General features: G+C 37.0%; 2 protein-coding genes across 5 annotated transcripts; both read right to left on the bottom strand.

Annotated features, from left to right (window-relative positions):
* Positions 1–5: 5 nt before the first annotated feature.
* On the bottom strand, positions 6–24101 carry TRAPPC13 (trafficking protein particle complex subunit 13). Of its 4 annotated transcripts, none has more exons than XM_072359649.1 (13): positions 23757–24041; positions 16172–16240; positions 15241–15340; positions 14356–14440; positions 13545–13672; positions 13303–13375; positions 11579–11623; positions 8442–8459; positions 6186–6319; positions 4336–4534; positions 2433–2533; positions 1357–1507; positions 6–1266 (listed from the first exon to the last, which is right to left on the bottom strand). In XM_072359649.1, the coding sequence occupies exons 1-13, from the start codon at positions 23800–23802 to the stop codon at positions 1159–1161; spliced, it is 1257 nt and encodes a 418-aa protein (XP_072215750.1). In that variant the 5' UTR covers positions 23803–24041; the 3' UTR covers positions 6–1158. The 4 variants fall into 4 exon arrangements, with proteins under 4 accessions (XP_072215750.1, XP_072215747.1, XP_072215749.1 ...); XM_072359646.1 differs by having other exon boundaries at positions 1357–1504; positions 23757–23953; XM_072359648.1 differs by lacking the exon at positions 8442–8459 and having other exon boundaries at positions 1357–1504; positions 23757–24101.
* Positions 19930–21560, bottom strand: SHLD3 (shieldin complex subunit 3). The gene has a single exon (XM_072359653.1). The coding sequence runs from the start codon at positions 21437–21439 to the stop codon at positions 20690–20692; it is 750 nt and encodes a 249-aa protein (XP_072215754.1). The 5' UTR covers positions 21440–21560; the 3' UTR covers positions 19930–20689.
* Positions 24102–24114: the final 13 nt, after the last annotated feature.

Raw genomic sequence — 24114 nt, 5'->3', positions numbered from 1 at the left:
TGTTTGGGTAGTTGTGGCATTACTGTTTCAGCCTATTGGTACCCCTGAAAATAATAAGTAAGTAGATATTTGGTTGTATGCATCATATTAATGAGCAGAGTATAATTTTATTTTATTCCTTTAATTTAGTTAGCTGGTCATAAATTCACCCAATATCTTAAAACGGAAAGTTAACATTGAAAGATTGCATGTATAGCGAAGTCTAAAGCATATGCCTCCAAAACTACAGTTGCTCACTGCTTAACAGAGTCCTGAAGTCCTTTGTGCACATGCTTTGTAGACCTTGGTCTAATACAGTTTTCTTCTTGTTTTCTTACAATTTTAGTTAATGTAGACTTTTTGGTACTGCTTTCTGGCATGGGAAAAATAATTTGCAGTACCTCAGTTTCACAATCAAAAATACCCAAGTCTTTAGTTCCCTTGTATCAGGAAGATAATAACAAACCTGTTCACAACACGCCCTGCGTGCGAAGCACAAATCAGTGAAACTTCTCCACCTATGCTCACAAGACAAACCAATTAGGACATATTATTTGCTGCATTACTTTTTTCCAGCAACTGAGCCTTCACAGGCACATCCTTTGATGGATAATCTGTTCTACTAGCATCTCAATAGCACTAGGTGCTCCATTTCACCTCATGGATAGACATGTGTTGTGCTAACATACTGCTACTCCACACACCCAGAGTATTTCTCTTGGGATTTGAATTCCTGGTACTTGTCTGTGAAAGGCTAAGTCCTTCACACTAACACAGTCCTGTCTGAACCACGATTTAATAACTTCAAAATGTTTAATATAATTAAAAAATAAGTAAAATAATTAAAAATAAGAAAAAAAAAAACAAAAAACACTGTGCTGCTATTTTAATTAAGTACATTCAAATAAATTCCTATGTCAGCCCTTACCCTTGCACAACATTTAACGTAATACAATTTGCTAGAGCTATACTTTTTTAAAAGGCTTTATTTTCATTAAAATGCAACGTGCATCTTTTCAGAAGATTTTAAAACATTAAAAAAAATTCTCAGAGAAATTAAATAAGCAACTTGTGTGTATGGATGCATCGGGGGCTTATTTCCTCTTTACACAGTATGATTCAACTGCAGAAACACAAGAAGTTGGTCCAAAAAACAAAGAGCAGAAATAAAATGTTTCTTCAGCTTTCTTGTTTTACTTTTGAAGAAACAACGCAGACTTGTGCAATATCATCATATTCATATGTTCTCTTCAGAAATGTGTCGGTAAGTCTCAAGCCAGAAACACTCTAGAAAGGAAAAAAATCGAAAGACCCATTAATAGAATTGCTAAACTTATAAAACAGGTATTTTATAACAAATCTATGCCATTGACTTACTTGCAATCCCTGCACTGAAGACAATAATGTAAGTGCAAGACGGAGTGAGGAACTTGGATGTAGTTTTCCAAGTTGTCTTCCAGAAACTCCACACCAGTGGATGGAATTAGTATTGCACATTTCTAAAACCAGATCCATAGTCCTTTCACTGCTAGAGGAAATTGAAAAATGAAAATAAACCTGTGGGCTTTTTCTTAACCATTCAAGGACTGCAGATATTTAACAGCAAGATTATTGTTTGGGTTGTTATTAATGAAACAACTTATATAGTTATAAGACAGCAAATAAGATTTACTGTGATGTGCACTAATTTGTTTACACACAGCCTTGGCTGATGTGAGTGCTCTGTCATGGATCTACTTAACTGGAGAAGATAACAATGTTCACCTTTTCAGCGGACTATAAGATATGTAATGTGCAGTACCTGCAGATCAGGTATTTGCTTTAGTTCCTGGCTTCAAATTTTGTTTAGAATTGCTTTACAGAAGTGCTGCAAGAGACAAGGTCTACTGGAGATCACAGTGTTAATACAAATCAAGTCAAAACATGGAGAAAGACCCACAAAAGATCAATTAAGGCAAGATTTAGCAGACGTTCTAGGGGTGGTACAGAACTAGCAGTAAAATCAGACTTGATATAAATGGTATTTATTCTGATAAATTTATCTGTAATAAAAAATATATATTAAAAAAAGCAATACAAGTAAGCACTAGTTCTGTGACAGAACTAAGAGGACTTCTGCTTTAAGTATGCAATTGAACTGTGAAATCTTATATGATACTGCAGCCAATTCTGCAGAATTCCACTGCTGACTTTTTGATAGTCTCCAGTTAAAATATTATTAACACATAATAATGGGTGATTAAATTATTTACATATTTACATATTACATAATAATGGAAGATTTAATTATTTAGAATGACTGGAATACAAAAGATGTTTAAAGTAATGAACCAGCAGTTTGGTGGTATTCAAAGGTCCATGTCTGGAATGTTTCAGGAGAAATGCCCTGAAAAATGTAATAGCTACAACTTAGCAATTCAGGAAGAAGAACAAGACTCACGTGACACCATTACCTGCAATTTGTTATTTTACATGTAATATCAAAAGGCTCTTCCAAATTTACGGTGTCAGGTATTGTCTCCAGAGAAAGCCTTACATCACCATAACCAGGAGCCTGGGGAAGTACAAGAATGCACGTTTCTCAAACACTGGTTGGTCAAGTTGGAGTTATTACTATTCAAGTTTTCATTTACTACAAGATTAGATGTGAAGAGGATTGGGTACCATCCACTATTATCACCTTTCTGATACATTTAAAAATTCATTAGACAGGATGATCTGCATCAAGGATAATGAATTCATTTACAGGGAACAATACACACTTTATTATTAAGTTTTTCAGACAGTTCACTCTCTCAGAACTCACTCATATGCTGTTCCTGATCAACATGCATCTCTATGACCTCTCTATCAGATGGTTATCAGAGATGCTATGGGTAATACAGCTTTCCTGCATTAGTTCTTCACTGTTCTTCATCTTTAGAAAAAGCACTGATCCTGAGAAATAAAATAGTGCATCCTCTCGCTATTTTGATTTTCCCAAACCTCTGCCAAAATAATTAGTTGGCGCCAGTTAGAATGGTGCATCAATACTTTCCTGTCATCAAATTTTGTAAAGAGCCAAACACATCTCAAATGATTTACTGACAAACCCACAACTTACTACAAACTTCGGCTGACTGAAAATCTAATGTCTTTTAAGTTCAATCTCCGCAAATGATAAAATAATAAAGGAAAAATAGAGGAAATTTTATTCTGCCTAACAAGTTGTAGCTGAGACATATGTTCAAATTCTGCTGATAAAATGATACTGTGCTAAAAGCTGTGTCTACAGCTTAGTTAAAAGGTACTCCCAAAGAGGCCCAGACAACAATTCAGTAATCTAACAGCTTGTGAACAGCTTTTAGTTGCATATGGCTCGTTACAGACTGAAGACAGATGACATTTTAAAACACTTATTAAATTGGACATTAGAATAAGCAGTGTCAAAACAGAGAATTTCAGATCAGTAGAGCAATGGAACTTTGGAAACCTGCAAGAAAGAAACACAGCCTGTGAATTACAAGACCACTCCAAACACAAACCAAATTATTTCAAGCAGGGAAGATCCAAGAATTTGTGTCAAAAGTGCATTCCTGATCTGGACCAAAGTAATGACAGAAAGGAACAGTAAGGGTAAAATCTGGGGCTTGTGAGGGAAACAAAAGCTTGTTGGATTAGTAAGTGGATTAGGAGAATAATGATGGAAGGTGAGTGGAATCTAGACATGAACTACTTGATAGTGCTTTGAAGATGAGACAATGAGAGTAATTACAACCTCAAAGTTCATGAACTTATAAATTGACCAGAAAAAGTAGCCTGAGTCAAAACTGTAAATCTGAAACATACACAGTATTACATATGCTACACATAAAGATACTCATAGAAGCTAATATGTCTGTATGAATTAGGGAGAAGGCTTCTTTATGTATTCTAACCATTCATGCAGGAGTTATTTTTTTAGTGCTTTTCAGCTTCCTGCCAAATGGCAACCAGAAGTTGGTTCTTTTCATTTTGTTTTGACTCATTTTGTTATACACAACTTGATTCCAGCAACAGGAGCACAAACCATTAAGTTACACTGTTCAGTGTAGTGACAAAAAACAAAACACATATTATGTGCCAGAGAACAAACAGTCAAGAAAATGAGATGAAAAAATATACTGTCATTGACACAATCTAAATGAAAACTCCTGTTGAGTGTTTTTTACCACACTTCATAGACCAAACGTATGCTCAGTATTTACATTACATATGAATTCAGAATGAGGTCCAGAAAGTTAGAAGCCTGAATTTTCTTTCAAGTGATTATTCAGTTGTTCATTGAGTTGTCTTAAAATTGATACCAAGTTAAACTGATACTTAAACTGGACTTACCATTCTTTGGAGCTGGCTAGTCTGCAGTCTTCCTCGCTCACCTAGATTCGTTTTCCATACAATATCTAGTTTGCCGATCACGGTCACACCTTTTATTACTCCAGCTTTCTCTGCAAATTCCTGCTTTGGTTTCAGGCAGTATAAGTACTGACGTGTGTCCATAGGTTGTAAATAAGTTCTTGAGCCAAAAGTTGACTCACTGGAACAAAAAACATTATTCCTTCTTTTATACAGTTGTTATTAGGAGGAGTACCTCCCCTCCCTCCCCATTTTTACTGTGCATGTAGCAATTTATTCAATACTGGCACACATTTTATTTATTCACAATAGAAAACAATTTCCAAATTTATGTAGAACTCAAGGACCGTGTTTAGATGGGAAGAAAATAAACTCAGCTGAGCGAGAGAGAACTGAGGTAGAAATACACTTTGTTTATTATCTGTCATCTCAATGTTTGAAAAAAACGTGCCGGTAATTTTCCAATATCAGTTTAATCATCTTCTCAAGCATCAGGAAAAGCAAGGAAGGTAGATGCTGAGAACCAATGGGTTCAGGACATGGGTAAAGCTGGCACATAAGTATGATATATTTAAGAAAAATAATCCCTTTTACAGATCAGAAATAAATCTATCAGCATCAGCTTATTCATGTTTTAAAGTAAAGGTTTCATGCTGAGAAGTAAAGAACAACATCACTGTAACTAGTAAGAAGTACAGAACTTATTCTGGTATTAAAATCCAGTTTATTTCAAACTAATTCCAAGAAGAAATTGCCATGCTTCCATTTCCTGTATTTGCTATAGGCTTTTCTATTTTATCAAGCACAGATCTTTTAAGTTTATATCTTCAAGACTCACAGCCCCCTCAGCAACTTAGGAAACCCTTTGTTTTGCCTTTCCCACCTCCTCATTTTTTAATCTTCTCTTTACCACTCAGTCATCAGATTTTCTTAATTGCTAAGATTCCAGATGGCAATAGTCACAACATGGAATTGGATCCATGAGTGCAGAACTGCATTTCAGCCATGGTATTCACTAAGTCTCAATATGCAAAAAATCAATTCACACTCAGACATTCTAGATATATAAGCTGTTATCTGACTCCTTTCTAGGAAATTCCAGGCTCTCAGTTTTACAAGCCCATGATTACAGTTCAAGTCAAGAAACATTACAATGGACAAAAACACTGCGTATGAACAGCAATCTACTTTACTGCAGCCAAATGCTTTGACAGACAGGGAGAAGACAGAATTGTCACTTTAGCTCCCACTGCAGAGCACTCGAAGTACACCTCTTCCAAAAAATCCAAGCAAGTGCAAATTGCAAGCAGCCAAATCTGACTTCCACCCTACAAGCTCTTCTGTTTCACAGAACACAGTAGTCAGCTCTTCTGGTATTTAGTGTTTATTTCAGCATGATGAACATCTGTGGTCTAAGGCCCTGTAAAGGAATTCCACTGATTCACCTGGACTGCTGGTTGGATAAATTTAACTAGAATAATTGAAAATGGATATGCATCTACTAGAAAGAAACAAGGATGGAAGGGTCCTGAATCTATGGACAGGTCAGAACCATACACATGCTTAAATTTATAAAAAATATACTTAAAATGGAGTATGTTTTCAATGCACCCATGTTATTATTTGAGGGTGAAAATAGGGATTTGTTTATACATTTTTAAAAATAATTTCTATAAAAAGAAAACTAACAACTTTTATAGCTGAATACAAAATAGGAATTTATTTTTTAAATTATGCAAATAAATGCACTCCTACAGTTATAGGCACCTCAGTGATTACAATGCTTACAACTCATGAAATCATAGTATGATGTTTCCTCAGCCCCAACGTACCTCTCCCCTGCTGAGTCAACTGCGTTCAGTTCTGCAACGTTGTACATAATGGACGGCTCTAAAGAAACCTTCTCCATAAACATTGGAGAGGTAGTGATATTCTGAATCTGAGCTTCCAGAAACACTTCGTCTGTCTGGGGAGGAAAAAAAAAGAGCAAGATCACAAAAACGTGATTGCTGCTATTAAAAAGAACAGATAGTCCTACTGTTAAAAAACAAAAAACAGTCGTGTGTGTTTAGTTCATGCCTGCAAATCAAAGTAATTAATGCAAGAAAAACCTTAATCCCAGTTACCATTAATAGGAGCAAAAGTGTTAGTGAACAGATATGTTGCCAAACAATGGATGTGGGATAATTTTTGTATGTTCTAGCTACTGCTTATTTGTAACACTTCAGATTGCCACTTCCCAAGATTTTCAACAACTCAGTAACAACTGAAGTTCTAACCCAAATGATTAAAAAAATAAGGAATTGCAGTGCACATTAATGCCATGCCATGCTGGATTACTAGTGCTGTATAAAAACAATTAAAGGAAGTATGCATGTTTCGCTTGAACTAAAGTATAACAGCTAAGGTACATGCTCTGAGATTTTTATTCTGAAACATTTATGTGTCAACTAAAAAGTAAAACAGCTTTCCCTTTCACTCAGCTTCGTCATGCCAATGGTCACTAGCATTATATACATCTAACAATTTAATGGGTACTCAACTTTCAAAATGTCCTATAGGATCTATCTGTACTAATGAAGCTAACGTCTCAAGATGCTCTAGTGCAGAATGAAAGGTACAGACTGTTTTACTGAATATACTGGGGAAAAAAAAAACAACAAAAACCAACTAAACAAGCATGAAACTAGAAGGTTTTTTTTGCCTCTGCTTCTCTGGAAATGCAGACCATTGAAGTCACCTTGAATCTCTAAAGCCTGATGGCAGAATAACCATTGAAGGCTATCAGAGATATAAGCTCCTGGAGAAGTGCCAATTACAAAAAAAGAAGTATGTGCTGGAGGGAGGAATCTCCATTTACAAGTTACCAGTAAACTGTGTAACAACAAGCTTAAGTGGTATGATAAATCTAAAAGATGCATTTCACGGTGAAATGGAAAAATGCTTACATTTTCTTTTAAATCTGTGTCAATAAGCTGGAGAAGTCCAATTTGTAAATGACAGATCATGTCTGAATTATATTATCCTCAAAAGGAACTCAGTTAGAAGGAGAAATACAGACTGGTAATTGAACAATTCATTTTGCCATACAAACATGTTATGCCCATATTAGATGTATAGAGGAATGGAAATGGTGCAAGCTTAACAGGCTACAGCCAGACCTTGCACTTCCAGGAGTTGGAAATACCCCCAAATTAAACATGGCCCTAGGCATTCATTACAACCCTCATCTGACTGTTGCTTAAATTGACACTGTTTATATCCCATAAATCCATTGCTCATAATCTCCAATAACCCAAGTTTTAGTTGTTTTAATGCAGCAACCATAGGCAGAAATTTTGGAAAAGCTAGTTTGAAAGGGAGAAGAAAAAACAAGCGGCATAATGAAAAAGCAAGTTAGCTTTATGTTATTCCTAGATGGAACTGTTTAATTATCAGTTGGTTTTTTGTTTTTGTTTTTATTTTTTAAATAAATAAAATAATAAACACCTTAAAGTAGTTCACCAGAATGCAGCTTTAGTACAACACACCCTGAAGTGAAATCAGACTGCAGAAGTACCCTCCTAACTCACCAGCTCTTACATGCAGTTAGAGGTGGAAAGCAAGGCTTCAGCTCAGGGGAGAAAGAACAGCCAGCTGCTGCTCTCTCCTCAAACCCACTGTCTCCACTAACTGGATGGGAAAAGTTCTGTCACAGCTTACACAGGCAATGCCTTAGTTAAATCTACACTCCCATGGTTCAAAACTATTAATGTTTTAAAGATTAACTCTCACTTCTAAGTAACAAATCTCCTTTTCCAGTTAAAAAGAAAACTTCTCTCATCAAATTTTTGTGATACGTCCTATGGAATAGCACACGCAACAATTTGAAATTACCAACTTTCAGTTTCAACAATGGGTATTAAAGAAAGAGCTAACCACTAATATGGTTAGCTGCACGTATGCAGGACCGATGGCAAAACATCAGTTTATGATATGCAGAACAAACATTGCTTTTCCATTATGTTTTTAAAAGTGGCAACAACAAGCACAGAGACGGACAGACAATTAAAAAAGCATACAGATTTATAAAAAAAAATAAAAATTACCACAGAACTGAGGTCACTCTAATGGGAAAATAAAAAAGAACACATTAGAGAAATTAGGGTTAAATGTTAAAGAAAAAGGAGGCTAACTTTCAAACAAAATGCATTTCTGCATTTTTTTGCACCATCTAAACACAAGAGCATTAGTAAGACAGAAATGTAAATTAAAATGGATGCAAACAAAGATGACAAGTACATTTCTATTAAGTGGTAGCTAGTATTGTTACATGGTTTACTAGCCTTGCTTCAGATCTTACTAACTGCTGCAGAACTAATGCAAATCAGAGCTTGAGGCATACAAGCCACATGTAAGGCGTGGTAGAATAAATTATTTAAAAAAAAAAAAAAAAAAAAAAAGCCGTTTTGGAGCAATTTTAAAATACATCTTGAATTTAAATCCATGCAATGAGTTGAGTATGAAATGGAAAAACAGTCCTTGTCATTTCTCAGATAATTTGAAGTATCCATATATTTAATGTCTCAGAAATAAAAAAGCAGGTTTTAAATGTTCTAGCGAAGATGCAACAAAATTTGGCATAATTTAAATGGGGAAAAAAAAAATCTTTTGGGGGTATAATCTTCACTGAAAAGAAAAAACAGAATGCTTCAATTGAAAACTTTATTAAGTTTCTGTATGATTGCCTCCCTAAGAATGTTTGCAGGAACAGAAACTTTTCCAGATCTTTTCTGAGGCAAAAAAAAAAGTCAGTGAAAGACTTTCTAAAGACTGAGTCAGGTAATTCAATCACAGGATTGCAGCAGGCTGAGGTGACAGGACATGCATTTTATGCACGAATTTCAGTGACCACCATGATTTGGGTGTTACTGCAATATGAGCAACATGCAAGAAGATTAAGTTCAGTGTTATCCTTTGTCTTATTGAGGTGAAATAAAACCAGAAATTGTAATTCGTAATTATAGTGATAAATTTTACAAATTGATTGCATCCCATCTGTAACATTAACAGTTCAACTAGTTACTTAACTTTTAAATATCTCTAGTTAATCAGCAATGACACCTATCTTCCTCTACTCCCAAGTAGAAGTCTTTCATAAAATTCAGAATGTAGGCATTGGTGCTTCTGATAGTAATTACATACAGCATTTACCCAATTTCTTCTTTCTTTCTTACTTTATTTATCTATCTTTTACTGTTACATGACATAGCAGAACTTAATGTCCTTCCAGATGTGAAATTACAGTCAGTTTGCTAGGTGCATGAAAATCCTTCAGTTAATACTATCTACAAGGTTTTTCTTTAATCAATTATATTAATACTAAAGTAATGAAGTCACACAAATACCCAGGCAGGAAAAAATAAAAGTCGACAAAGCAGACTCTTCAAACCTCTGTGGATTAAAAACAAGCAAAAAACAAAAAACAAAAACCACAAAACACCATCAGCTCAGACACCTCAACTTCTCACTAATTTTTATTTTTAATGAGGAATTGTTGGCTAGCTGAGGGATGGTGATGTTTTATTCATTGCTTTATCAATAGCATTCAGGGGGAAAAAAAAATCAAGAAGAGTAGTTATGACATGTCAAAAGTCTGCCTAAAATTAACAATTCTTTCAGCACAAAACAAAATTTACATATAGATAGACAGTAAGGTTATTTGTCCCTCTTCACCCCCACCATGTATTTTCTACCTGAAGTAATGTGATCGGTGTAGAAGATGAAGTAATTCCAAAGACATTCCCCATTTCTGGAATCTATGCTAGATCTATGAAACACTCAGCTAGTTGTACACACACATATTCTGATCCTCTCAGGTATCTCTCTTGGTCAACCTAATAACTGAAGGCTAGATGTCACCAGGTATTTTTAAGAAAATATTCCATTTCATTCCTCTGTACTAAGACATTTAAAGTATTTGAACTACAATCCCCCTAAATAAATCACACATGCTATATTAAAAGGCTTATAATCTAAATGCTGTTCATACACAACAGAAAAAATCTTGTGGAATCTCCTGTGCAACTTTGAATGTGGCTCATGTTCACACCCCAAATCCTCATCTGTAGACCAAAAATTATGTCATTTTTCCTGTTTTCTCTGTTGATTTTATCAGAAATATATCTTTTGCAGCTGTATAGCCATAATCCCACACAATGAATCCCATAGATGAATATGATTGAGAGAAATAATTAAGACAATAGATTTTGAGACACTCTGCTTTTGTACTGCACATTCATAGCATGCATCCCTCCATTAAGAACAGTATAGCAAAATGTTTTCCACTTAACACAAATTATTGTCAGTTTATCACATTTGTTTCTTCCATTTATTCTTTGCTACAAAGAATTTTCAGCAATTTCACTCTCAGTTAAACTATTTCAATGGAAGTATTTAAGATTACTAGTAAAGATGTTCAACCAAATGACTGTCAGTGTAACAGCTGACCACATTTAAGAGGTATAGCGTAAGTTATTACACAGAACAGAAGCTCTCTGCAAGAACTGAACTTTGTACAAACAATACAGAATATGAAGGACTTGCTCATTATCAGTATCAACTACTTCTCATGGGATACAGGGGAAGTTTACACCCTGCAACGTATCTATACAATACATATATCTACAGGGAAAGTCTACAACTGAAAAGAATGATCAGTGTAGTTTGCAGGAGTTTCCACTATCAGTGGAATTAGAATTCTACCAGTAAAGGGTCAAAATTAGGTACGTAAGTACATTCAAATAAATATTTGCAGTTACGAGGTTTCAAAGTGCCACCTGAAAATTAAGTTATTTAACAGTGGGTTATATTTACACTGGAGAAAAATTTGTTTTTCCCATTGCGGTAAACTATTATCTGTTTTTCATACAATTTATCTCCCCTTACTGCAAGTAGTCTATCAACCTAAAAATACTATCTGTAAATGGAAGTACTTGAGTTCATGGGATAGCAGAAAACACAAAAAATTTTCAGTCAATTTAATCAAATCCTTGACGTGCTTGACTTATATATACCATTTCTTTCCCTTCCATCAAGAATGTATCTATTGTTAATTTACATTATATAAACTCATCAGCCAATAAACTCGGTCATTCAGAAGCTCTCTGAATTTAATATAACTACCTAATACAAAGTGATAAATAGTAAGCGAAAACAAACCTAAATACAAATAGCTCACATTTACCTCTGCATTGTAGAATTTGGTTTTCACATCCAGTGGTTTGAGCACCTGAGTGAAACGGAAAGAAGACAGATTGACAATTGGTTTCTGAGACATCTTTATTATAAACTGCTTATAAGTGCTAAATCTTCACCAAAGTGGTATTCTTGGAATTTTTTCTACTTCTTACCTTAAGCAGAACAGATGCAAAGGTACACAATAGACTCAGCTAAAAACTCAAAATGTGCTAACTGCTAGTTATTTACCCGCCTGGTTACTTTCTTACTGCCTGAGTAGTCTTCTCATATTGGTAACAAATAAATACTTCTGCAACATCCTCTTATGAAATGAGAGAAATATGATATAGTGAGCAGATTTTGTCTTCAAAATAACATTACATCTGCCTTGCATCCTGAAGTGATCTCCACTTGCTTTCAAGAGGGAACAAGAATAATCTAACAGGCCCTTGAGCATTTAGCACCAAACAAAAGTTGCTAAGGACTTCTCTAAAAATAAATGAAAGAACTACACATGATTTTCATAAGCAACAAACCATTACTAGCCTTGACTTCCTTCTTGAAAATACAACTGTTAACATTACCACAAGCTGGAAAAAAAAATAGATACCAGACATTTTAAACCTCATAAATCAGCAGAGAAAGGAGACAATAAAGCAATGGTTTTTAAGTGTTGCACAAACAAACGGTATCTTCATCTCCGAACAGTTAATACTTACAAATGGAAATACACTGATAAAATTGAGAGAAATAACATATTATATTTGTAAGGAAACAAGTTTAAATTGTCTTGCTGGGAACATTTGTTCTCCTACACATATGGAAGGCTCACAGGTACTAATAGCACACTCTGATATTCCTCGTCTGTACTACACGGCAATTTAGCCTTTTAAAGACCAAAATAATTTTGTCAGCAGAAATCAGATTGAGTACAGGGCTAAAAGAGTAAAAGAAGGTGCAACCTGGAGAAGACATATGCCTAAACAATAAGCTGTAGGTCTGGCTCATGTATTGTCAGAACCTCTGTAATAATAGCCAAAAGCATACTAAGTAAAACCCGTCACCCAGTATACCTTTGTTATCCCACAATTATCCAAGTCTTACAGTATACCACAGTAAATCAACACCCATTAAATACACAGCTAAAATACACTTTCCTCACAAAACCAGCCCAGATGATAGCTATTTCCTGCTTTCATCAGTTATTCTAATCAAGTTTTGGTTCCTGTGTGGTAAGAACTTTCAATTTCATCAGTTTATTCTTATGATATTAGAAAAATACAACACACTAGAATTCTTTTCTTAGTTTCCTTTAAAAACAAACAAACAAACAAAACAAAAAACAAAAAAAACCCACCACCCTCTGTTCCAGTTTAAAAAGGTTAAAAAGACTAAAACAAAAATCAGATTTTTACAATTTAAGCTAACAGGTTAGATGTGTCAAAGTCAGACTGAACAATACTTGATCTGGTTGATATAAACAGATTTGAAATTGGTTTTTCTTTATCAATCAATGAAAAAATAGTATCTATTACTTCTGAAATCTTCACCTGCACAGTAAATGTAAACCATCAATTCATGCAGTTTGAAGTAATTGCTTCTATCAATTTGATTTCAAGTGTCAAGTAAATAACAGCATGTAAGAGCACATCTGAAGCACAAACTGTTTTAACATTAGTTTTCCAGATTTACTCACCTCTTACAAATAGAGTAGAATGATTTGTACTGTACCTGAAATTTGAAGAACTTTCTGAAGTACATCTTCTCTCCTGTTTGTGTAGTATAACTTACTGCACAAACTAAGCTAAAAGAAATATTTTAGAAAAATACTAATTAAATTTTGTACTATATCAAAGAAGTAACAGAATATCAGGCATGTGCTGCAGTTTCACAGTTCATTATAGCTCCACAGTACTAAAAATAAGACAGTAACATCAAATAAAAACATTAAGTCTGAAGATTTGAAACCTTACATGTGTGTTCCTATTTCCTTCACTTCATGATGAATCACATCGTCAATACAACAGTCAGGTTTAAGTTCTGCCACTGCAGCAGTAGAAGCTGAAAGGTTCAAGCGCTGAGAACTTGTCTGAAGATCAGCCTAAGAACAGAAAAACAAAGCATCCGGTAACACTACAGCTGCTTAAGGTAACCTACGGAAAAACAACTTAGGCTGAGAAGTATCTGAGGGTTTTGAGTCCCGCACAGTTTTATACATAAAGTACAACTGTGTTTATTGAAGATAGGTTGCTTCTATGTATTTTAGAAATTGCCCTTGACGAACCTAATCATTTAATATATAGCTTATAAAATCCCCATTTACTCTGAGTTCCATGAACTTCTAAAATTTCTGTTCTCATGGAACTCTCTGTTCAATAAGAAAAGCAAAATATGATGCACCAGGAAATAACTCATTTGATACATAAGCAAAACACATAATATATGCTACACAGAGACTTGCTTTGATTAAATAATTGAAAGTGCAAATAAAAGAATACACATCTTTTTGGCTTTGGAAGTTTTGCCACTAATTCTCCAGAGAAGTTTTACAAATTATCCACTTCTTAATACAATTTAATTTTGTTTTTTAACTTAAATATTTAAATATTTCTTATCCCCACTTCTATTTTCATTTATTTTTGTTTCCAGTTGAAAGGAATAATTTCTGGATCAGAAAAAAGTGACAATCTGTGTATAAAACATGCTAAGTGCACTGCTATTGTGAGAAAACAGTTAAGATCAGTATATAGAACAGTTCAAATCCAGTATATAGATTTCACATACCTTCACCAGTATGTCCTTGACAACTTGATTGCTATCATTATGTACACTGATGTAACTGGAAAATGTTTCTCCCAGGAATATATTTCTGTATTTAAAAAATGTACATACATGTTTAGCAACAACAACAACAAAAAACATTTCAAAAAATCCCATTTTTAATATATATTTTTAAGCTGATTAAGCCTCGCTAACTTTAATTACTAGCTCCAGTTCTTAAAATGCTATAAGTTGTAGTTCGTGAAAGTCCTGTAAGAGGCTCACAAATGTACTAAGTCCAGTGTGGAGCAATACAATGCTTTAACTATACTACAACAGTCAACAGGCTCACTGGGGGAAATCCATTTCCTGAGGTTAATTTTTATACTTAACTAGTATCCAGAAGGAAACAGAATTATTTATGTGATTCAAATGTAAGAATAGCTAGGGAGGCTGCCAAATCAAACCTTAGAATATGCTGGCAATTTCACACCCATTCTTCTAAATGTCATTCTTCTAAGAGCAAATTTCAAAAGAAAACAAGAAAATCAAAAAATTTTACAAGATAAAAATACAAAGACAATACTGCAGACAAAACACTACAGCATACAGAAACCATCGCAATAAAATCTATCAGTATAAGCTGTGGTTTGTAGCAGCATTTTACTTCACCCAAATTTCTTTCAACTTTCTGTTCCCAATACATTCGTATCGGGCTACAGACAATATTAGACAATATACATTTACATGTTGCATAATATTCAAAATCAAGTCACAGAATGGTTATAAAATGATTGAATATTTTATTGCAGAAAAATGCTATTCAATAAGAAAGGCAAGTAAGAAATACATTACTGTTAAATGAATCTTAAAATTTACACACTATACGTTACAACAATTCAATCTTACCCAAAATTTTGAGGCAATGTTAGCATTTCTCCTAGCATCAAAGCTTCTGCTCCTTTTACAGTAGAAGGATCATCTTTCATGAGCTGATTAAATAGATTACCTGTAGAACATCAAATTGCATACGCCTTAGTACTAGCCAAGTCAAAGGCTTTGTCTGCATTTAAAATATGACGCATCTTTTTTTTTGCAGTTTATGCTAAACATACTTCTACAACCAACTTACTTAGAGCCAAAACACATGTATATTTGCTTGTTTATAAGTTAATGCTGAACAGCACAATCTCAAAGGCATACTCAAATTATAATTAAACATTATCAGGAGTTCTGTCTAACTAAAGCACACCACATAACACAATTGATCAGCCCCATTTACCTTCTCCCCTGACTGTCTTGCGTTTCTACACAAGTCTCTTTTCTTGGATCCTTCCCTTTTTCTTTTACTTGTAAGTTGCAGCTACTACTGATGGACAAACCAGGAATTTGCAATACATGACTCTCCTCACACCAAGCATAACACACTTCAAAACCTATGATTCTGCAAAGTCAGTTTCCACTGTAATTTTTCCAGATAAAGAAAACATTAACAACCACCTTTTGTTTTCCACAGTTACACGTTTTTCTCTGTTAGAGATGCTTTCCCAGTTAAAAAAACTGCCTGCTCCCTACCTCACAGTAACAACTATAGAGACAGTGTCCTAAGTGCTCAGACTTCATCTGTTTGCAATACAATCACTAAGTTTTCAAGGCTGTAGGTGAGGAGTTGTATAGTGCATCTTGGCATCTTCCTTTAGCAAATACCAAACAAAACATAGTGGTATTTCAGCTTACTTTCTACAGAAGGTCAGAAGAATTTTTTTCACATCTAAATCTTAGATGCACTGCTTAAACCTAGCAATAGGTGCAGAATAATCAGTTAGTAGATGAAACATACCTGGCAAATCTCTTTCTTCACAAGTCACTGGAATATTAGTGAATAATGTAGGTTTTGTTAACCTCATCACTGCAAAAGTAGAAAATAAATCACAGGTCAGTGGAGCAAGTTTATTTGTTTATTTTAAGCACACTTCTGTCTTGCACTCCCTCCATAAAAAAAAAAAAAAAAAAAAAAAAAAAAGGAATAAACAAAACCAAAACACACTACCAAGTATCAGCTCAAATGCTGTCAAGATCTTTTTAGCTTATCTTGTCATTTTCAATAGAATAAATTCCCTGCTACTCTAATCTAAGCATACTGGTGGTGCAATTGGTCCCTCTTACTTTGTTTCTCTGGCACAATAATATCTACCATTTTTTATCTTTAATTTGAATCTGCCTTATCTGTTAAAATGTTGTACTATGTGCTTTGCAGCCTTGAGGAGTATACAAGTTTCATTCTGTGTGACCATTATAAGTCAGCTTAGATGTCTGTTCTGTGACTCTAGATACCATAGAACTGAACATAATGACTTATCTGGATCTTAACAGCCATAAATACCAGGACACAACACAACTTACATCCTAAACTCCACAATATATATATGATACAGACACAAGTAAGGAGCCAAGATTGTTAAGACAAACGCAAAAGTATCAAAAAATAAAAAAATAAAAAATAAATAAAAAATAAAAAAGGGGAGCTACAAGAAAACTGGAGAGCAACTCCATTAGGGAATACAGTGGTAAACTGTGCAATCGTTTCAAAACAAAAGAGGGCAGATTCTGATTAGGTATTCTGAAGAAATTCTTTAATCAGAGGGTGGTGAGGTCTTGGAACAGGATGCTCATCTCTGGAGATGTTCAGTGTAGGCTGTCCTTTGGAAGAAGGGGCAGGCTACTTGGGGAGATTACAAGAAAGTTGCTAAGGTATGCAGGGAAGAAGTTACAAAGGCAAAAGTCCAGCTTGAACTTAGATTGGCTACTGCAGTAAAATAGAATAAGAAATCATTTTACAGATATATCGATGGTAAGCGAAGAACCAAGGAAAATTTCCATCCTTTAGTTCATGCAGCGGGGAATATGACCACTGAGGACAAGGAGAAGGCTGAGGTCCTCAACACCTTCTTTACATCTGCCTTTAATAGGCAGATCAGTTATTCTCAGGGCACTTTACACCCTGTTCTGGAAGTCTGGGATGCTACACAGAACACACCTCTGGTGATTCAAGTGGAGACAGTTAGAGAGCTTCTCCTCCATCTGGACTGTCAAAAGTCCATGGGACTGGACTGGTAGATGAGCAAAAGTCTGTCGATGTAGACTACCTAGACTTCAGCAAAGCCTTTGACACAGTGTCTCACAGTATTCCCTTGTAGAAACTGGCTGCCCATGGCCTAGACATGGGTAAGGAACTGGCTAGAGGGCTGTGCCCAACAGGTAGTGGTTAATGGAGTTAAGTCCAGCTGGTGACCTATGACAAGTGGTGTCCCCCAGGGGTTGGTACTGGGACCTGTCTTGTTCATTGATGACCTAGATGAAGGGATTGAATGTACCCTCAGTAAGTTTGCAGATGACACCAAGTTGGGATGTGGTGTTGATCTGCCTGAGGGTAAGGGAGGCCCTTCAGAGGGATCTAGTTAAGCTGGATCGCTGGGCTGAGGTGAATGAGGTGAATGAGATGAGGCTCAACAAGGCCAAGCACAGTGTCCCGCACCTTGGCCACAATAACCCCACACAGTGCTACAGGCTTGGAGATGAGTGGCTGGATGACTACGAAGAGGAAAGGGACCTGGGGGTGTTGGCTGATGCTCGGCTGATGGACTGAATTAGAAACAGCATGGCCAGCAGGAGCAGGGAGGTAATCATCCCCCTGTACTCAACTCTAGTGAGGCCGCACCTCAAGTACTGTGTTCAGTTTTGGGCTCCTCACTACCAGAAAGACAGCGAGGCTCTGGAACATGTCCAGGGAAGGGCAACGAAACTGGTGAGGGGTCTGGAGCACAAGTCCTATGAAGAGTGGCTCAGGGAGCTGGGATTGTTCAGGCTGGAGAAGAGGAGGCTCAGGGTGACCTCACTGCACTCTACAGCTTCCTGAAGGGAGGTTGTGAGGAGGAGGTGCTTGGCCTCTTCTCCCACGCAACAATCAGGACGTGAGGAAATGGCTGCAAGTTGTACCAGAGAAGGTTTAGATTAGACTCAAGGAAACTTTTTCTTTCAGAGAGTGGTCAGGCACTGGAATGATTGCCCAGGGCAGTGGTGGAGCCTCCATCCGTGGCAGTGTTCAAGAGGTGTCTGGATGAAGAGCTATGAGATATAGTTTAGTGCTTGTGGTAGCAATGGTAATGGGAGGACAGTTGGACTAGATGATCTTGTAGGTCCTTTCCAACCTTGTGATTCTACAGTTCTATGATTCTGAATGGGTTCCTGGGCAGCTTGATCTGGTGGGAAGTTTTCCTGTTCAAGGCAGGGGGACTGGAACTAGGTGATATTTAAGAATCCATCTAAACCAAACCATTCTGTGATTCTCTAACTTCACTTTAACTAAGAATACTCAAGGTTACATAATTTTCATTTGCACTATATATTTAAGATACTTCACTTCTACTTTGGTCCTACCCAAAATGAATAATTCTATAGAAAAACTAAATGCTGCATTCACTTACTGCTGTTTAGTTCACCAGCTGTGATGTACCCATGTAGCACAGTGAGTATCATAGGTCATAAACCAGCAGAAACTTGACAGTTAAAACTGACTAGTGGCACTGATCTCTGTTTCAAGTTTAGGAGGACTGTAGAATATCGAGTTGGAAAGGATCTACAACAGTCACAGGGTCCAGCCCCTGGCTCCACACAGGGACATCCAAAATTCAAACTGTGCATTTGAGAGCACTGTCTGGATGGTCCTTGAGCAAGACTGGTGCCATGACCACTATGCTGACAAGCCTGTTCAAGTGCTCACCGCCCACTGGTGCAGACTCTGTCCCCAACCCTCCCCTGGCACAGCTCCATGCTGTTCCCTCGGGCCCTGTCGCTGTCACACAGAGCAGAGCTCAGTGCTGCCCTCCACTCCCTGTGAGGAGCTGCAGCCGCCATCAGGCCTCCCCTCAGCTCCTCTGCTCTGTCCTGAGCACACACAGAGGCCTCAGCCACTCCTCATACACCTTGCCCACCAGACCCTTTACTAACTTCAAAATCTTCCATGGACACTCGCTGATAGGTTTAAGCCCTCCCTACATTGTGGTGCAAAAATCATACAGTGCTGGAAGTGAGGCTGCACAGTTCCCCCTCCCTCGCCCACATGCAGTGCTGGGTCTACTGCACCTCATGGCACTGATGGTGCTTTTGGCTGCCAGGGCTCACTGCTGCCTCATGGTTTAACTTGCCATCAGCCAGAATGCAAGATCTCTTTCCACAGGGGCTGTTCTGCAGCCTCTCATCCACAAGCCTGTACACTCCAGGCACAGAAACCGGCACTTGCTCATTACAATTCAGGCACTTGGTGAGTGCCCAGCACTCTCATTTGTCATGGTCTCTCTGCAAAGCTTTTCTACCACTAAGGAATGTTTTCTTAGTTAAGTCCTAAGGATATTTAAAGAATATAGTGGGTTTGTATTATGGACAGTTACCTAAGTGCCTTCAAATCTATAGTAAGTTTATATAACTAGAAATGACTACTTATAATGGAAGAGTTACAGCTCAAATTTAAAATAAAGATAATAGTAATAAAATAAAAAAATACACACCACGGAGTGAAGTCAAAATGCACAAATTAAGACATGTAGATTATTATATTTAATGGGACTACTAAAGTATTCTGTCCTTATAGGATTACAGATTATCTGTTGCTTTTCTTCTCAGATTCTAGATACAAACACAACGCTTAATAAAACATTCTGTATCTTACTCCACTGTATCTCTAAAAATTCTGACAGCATTTCATTGATGTAAGTTGGCTACAAAAGCTTTACAACTAATAGCGACTGCTAGTTACTTCAGCTAGCATGTCATATCAGTTTTGCTAAGCAGTAATATTAAATCTCACAGATGCACGAAATTATAGCACAGATCATTCAGCCTTCAGTTAAAGTTTAAAAATACATGTCAACATTCCAAATTGAGCAATATCCTTCATTTTGAACTACAAAAAGGTATGCAATGTCTACAATAAAATACTATTATTCAAACATTATCATATGAAGAAAAACAAGCAAAATTCCAAAGGGAATTTTCTGAAGAACTTAAGTGCAGAAGTTTTGGGGTTTTTTTTCCTCCTTTAGACAAAGGATGACAATAATAATAAAAAAAAAAAAGTACTAAAGCAAACATATGTACTAATCTTCATTGACCCATTCATGATTTTCCCAACACAATAAACTTAAATACATTACTACAGCTTGAAAACCATACTAAAGTAATTAAGTCATCTTCTCATTAATTCATCAGCCATTCTGAAATTTGTACATTTCAAGCTCCTTAAAAAACTAAGCTACCTAAAAACTACTTCAGACAACAATACTGTTACAAATCTATCTTACAGTTATAAACTAAATATAATTCCAAATTTATGTACAAATAAATTCATTTTATCAGTAAGGCTTAGCTTTTCCCTAAGAATACTTCTAACATATTCACAGTATAGTATATCACAGAAAATCCATATCTGTCCCAAAGATCTTTGGATAGTAGCATTGCAAGACGGCAATTCATTCTGCTTGATAAGTCTATTCAGTTTTATCCAGATGTCCTCCAAGTTCTGGTTATTACAATTAGACTGCTCAATTGTCCACTTTGCTCTATAAAATGCATGCAACTTAAGTCTCTCCAAATTGTTTTGAAGTTCTTGAGATAGAGGAAGAATCTTTTCTTTAATCTTAGGGCTACAGAGAGAGACACTCCAAGACCTTTTCAATTTCTGTTTTCCATTAGATGGTGGTTCTCCTTGATTCTCCAAGTTAATTTGCCTATGGCCATTTTGTGTGCGGATTAAAGTCTGCCCATGATTCACATCAGATTGAAATTCAAGGAGATTTTTTGTGCAGTCATAATTAGGACAGTCTACAATATATTCTGAAGGTGTAGAAAGTTGTTTCAGTTCTTCTGCTTCTTCAGAAGTAATAACAGGTGGCTGCTTTTTTGGTTTGAGCGGAAGTCTGTACGAATCATTTGGAAACCAGGGTGTGAATCTTGGTAACTGACGAATGGGAAACTCCTTCACTGCTGCTTCTGCAAATTTCTGCAGTTCCATAAGATCTCTCTGATGTGGTCGATAATGTAAGACCAATTCCATGCTTGTGCAGTAGGAATCCAGTTATTCTTAATTACAAGAACAGTCTCTTGATGAGGATTCATAAGTCTAGTCTCAAACATCTTATTTACAAGAATTTCCTTGCCCCATGCTGCAAAGATCAGTGAGAAACAGGACCTAAAGCAGAAGTATTATGAAAAAATAAGACACTACCAAATTAAGAAAAACATTGCTAGGATATTTCGTAAAAAAGCAACATGTGGTAAAAACAAGCCAAACATGTACATTAACTCTTCCACCTCACTCAAGCTGACTACAGCAACTGTGTTCCATCTGGAACCATCGCCACCAGCATAACTTCAGTACACTGAACATTACCCAGAAGAATGCAGTCCTTCCCCAGTAGTATTTCTTTTACTGGATCCTTTTCATGCTTGCTATCCACCTGTCAGTCTTGTTACATTTTTGTGATGAGTCTTAAAGATAACTGAGACGTCCTCAAATGTTAATTTCACATATTAAGGCAAGCACAATTCTCTTTTTCCAAAGATTCTGCACATGCATGACTTTATGAACAACTGTATTGTCAAAACATGAAGTAAAATATATATTTTTTAAATATCATCTTTAATAAGACACATGACTACCACTGTCTATTTCAGCAAACTCACCAATCAAATATTTTTTTAAAGTGCTTTCCTCAAAAATTTCAACAAACTAAGCCAAAGCATATGAATTAACTACACTGTGCATTACAGAAGCCCTTACTGAAATAGTACTGACAGATTGACAGTTTCTAAAGTTGACACTAAAAAGGGAAGTGCCTAAACAGACTAAGGTCTGCTTTTTTATATCATGTTCATAGATGTTCAATTCTTACCCTCATAGCTTCCAAGGATTACATGCAGCCATTCTTCCAGACATAAGTACTCACAGATTTTATACTCTAAAAATATCCATAACCTCTTTCTTTCATTTAAAGACCATATTAAGCACAGGGAAAAAACAAAACAAAACAAACAAACAAAAAAAAACAACAAACAACAACAACCTACAAACACAACTATGAGACATAACACAAAACATGTGATAACATGCACTCTAATTTGAGCTTCCCCTCTCTGCCTATCAAGTTTACAGTCATTTTGGTTCTCTATCAAACACCAGCAATATACGATGATGTTAGAGCCAATAAAATTTAAAATTCCTTAATCATGTCATTGTCAATATTTTGTATAAAATAGGGAAAATGCAAAGATATTCAGATATCCTTCTGAATTCTATTTGCAAAATATACAGCCTGGACAGTGTATCAAATTCAGTACAAGCCCATGGATCCTACTGATTTCTTGCAAAAGCAAACTGACATGCCATACAACTTGTTCCTTTGTATAAGTTACTAACAAAATGTGCTGGTAATGGCAGCTGACAGTATTTCATGTTCTTACGTTTTGGCTTAAACATTGTCTGTGCACATGTACGAAAAACTGGTTGCTGATCTGAGAATTATGGTTAATAGATTTGACTATGAGATGCTAAAAACCCTCCCAAAAAACACTGTGAAGAAAATAAACAAAGAGAAGATGGAGTCTCACATCATTTATGTACCTGCACTGCTTTATGTAACTGAGCCATCTCACTCACCTAAAATACACATGCAGCTGAGGCTTCAGCTGTTCCCTACTCCACCTTAATAGCAATGCTTATTTTCAAAAAGCGCTGTTCAAGATACTTCCGATGACTGCAATAAGGGGCAACTAGATTCAGGGTTTTCAGCGCTTCAGTTCCTAACGTGATGGCACCGAAGTGCCTGTTGGCACAACTAGCTTCTTCATAGAAATCTGACGATTATTCTTGTTACTAACAGCTCTAGCTCTGTGACCTCATGAGAACTACCAATTTTTTCTCTCAATACCCTTGCTTCCTGAATCAAGAATACAAGCCAGCGGCTGTTCACTGAGGGTAAAAGCCATTAAAGGAAGAAAAAATCAGGAAACTATAAAGAAAATATTATATGAAAATATAATAAACATGAAAATAAATAAATAAATAAAGTCGGAACAGCCGAAGCCTGTGTCTGCACACCACAAATAAATGAAGATGCCGGAACGCCCCGCCAGGCCCGGCGCGCAGCCCCCGCCTCCTCCCACCCGCTCCCCGCAGCGAGACTCGGCCACGCAGCGCGCCCCGTCCCTCCTCAGCCCTCCCCTGACTCAGGGGGCAGCAGCTCGGCCCCGCGCCCTTCCCACGCTCAGGGATTGGGAGCGGGACTCGCGCCAGGCCCGGCCCGCCGGGTGAAGACGCTCCCGGAGCCCGGCCGTCGCGGCTCCCCGCTGAGGGCCCGGCCAGGCGCCCGTACCTTTCAGGGCCAGCAGGTGCTCCTGCTTGGGCTGGTTAATGTCCATGGTACAGCCGCGAGGCCCGAGCGCCGCAGCCAGGGAAGAAGTGCGTAAGCGCAGCGCGGGCAGAGCGAGCACCTCTGAACCCGGAAACAGCTGTTGGAGACACGCCCCGTCACACACCGACACGGCGCGCGAAACTACAACCTCCGCAGGGCGTTGCGCCTGCTCGGGGCCGCCCCCATCCCGAGGAAGGCGGGTCCCGCGGGCCGCCCCGTGGCGATGCCTTCTGGGAGGTGCAGTCCTTGCGGCGGCCCTCGCGGAGAGCGACGGGAGCCGCAGCGCCGTGCTCTGCCGGAGGAAGCGTGCGCAGCCCGG

The sequence above is a fragment of the Excalfactoria chinensis genome, chromosome Z (assembly GCF_039878825.1).
Source record: "Excalfactoria chinensis isolate bCotChi1 chromosome Z, bCotChi1.hap2, whole genome shotgun sequence".
Classification (NCBI taxonomy): Eukaryota; Metazoa; Chordata; class Aves; order Galliformes; family Phasianidae; genus Excalfactoria; species Excalfactoria chinensis.
Note: the sequence above shows the minus strand (reverse complement) of the source record. Positions and strands in the feature narration are given on the sequence as shown.

What these genes read in the sequence shown, in the direction of transcription:
- SHLD3 (XM_072359653.1), bottom strand. Translation starts at nt 21,439, where the DNA reads ATGGAATTGGTCTTACATTATCGACCACATCAGAGAGATCTTATGGAA.
- TRAPPC13 (XM_072359649.1), bottom strand. Translation starts at nt 23,802, where the DNA reads ATGGACATTAACCAGCCCAAGCAGGAGCACCTGCTGGCCCTGAAAG. An exon ending in TGAAGAAAGAGATTTGCCAG is followed by an intron (nt 15,341 to 16,171) that starts GTATGTTTCATC and finishes GATGTTCTACAG; the next exon opens with GTAATCTATTTAATCAGCTC. An exon ending in AAGGAAATAGGAACACACAT is followed by an intron (nt 13,376 to 13,544) that starts GTAAGGTTTCAA and finishes TATTTCTTTTAG; the next exon opens with CTTAGTTTGTGCAGTAAGTT.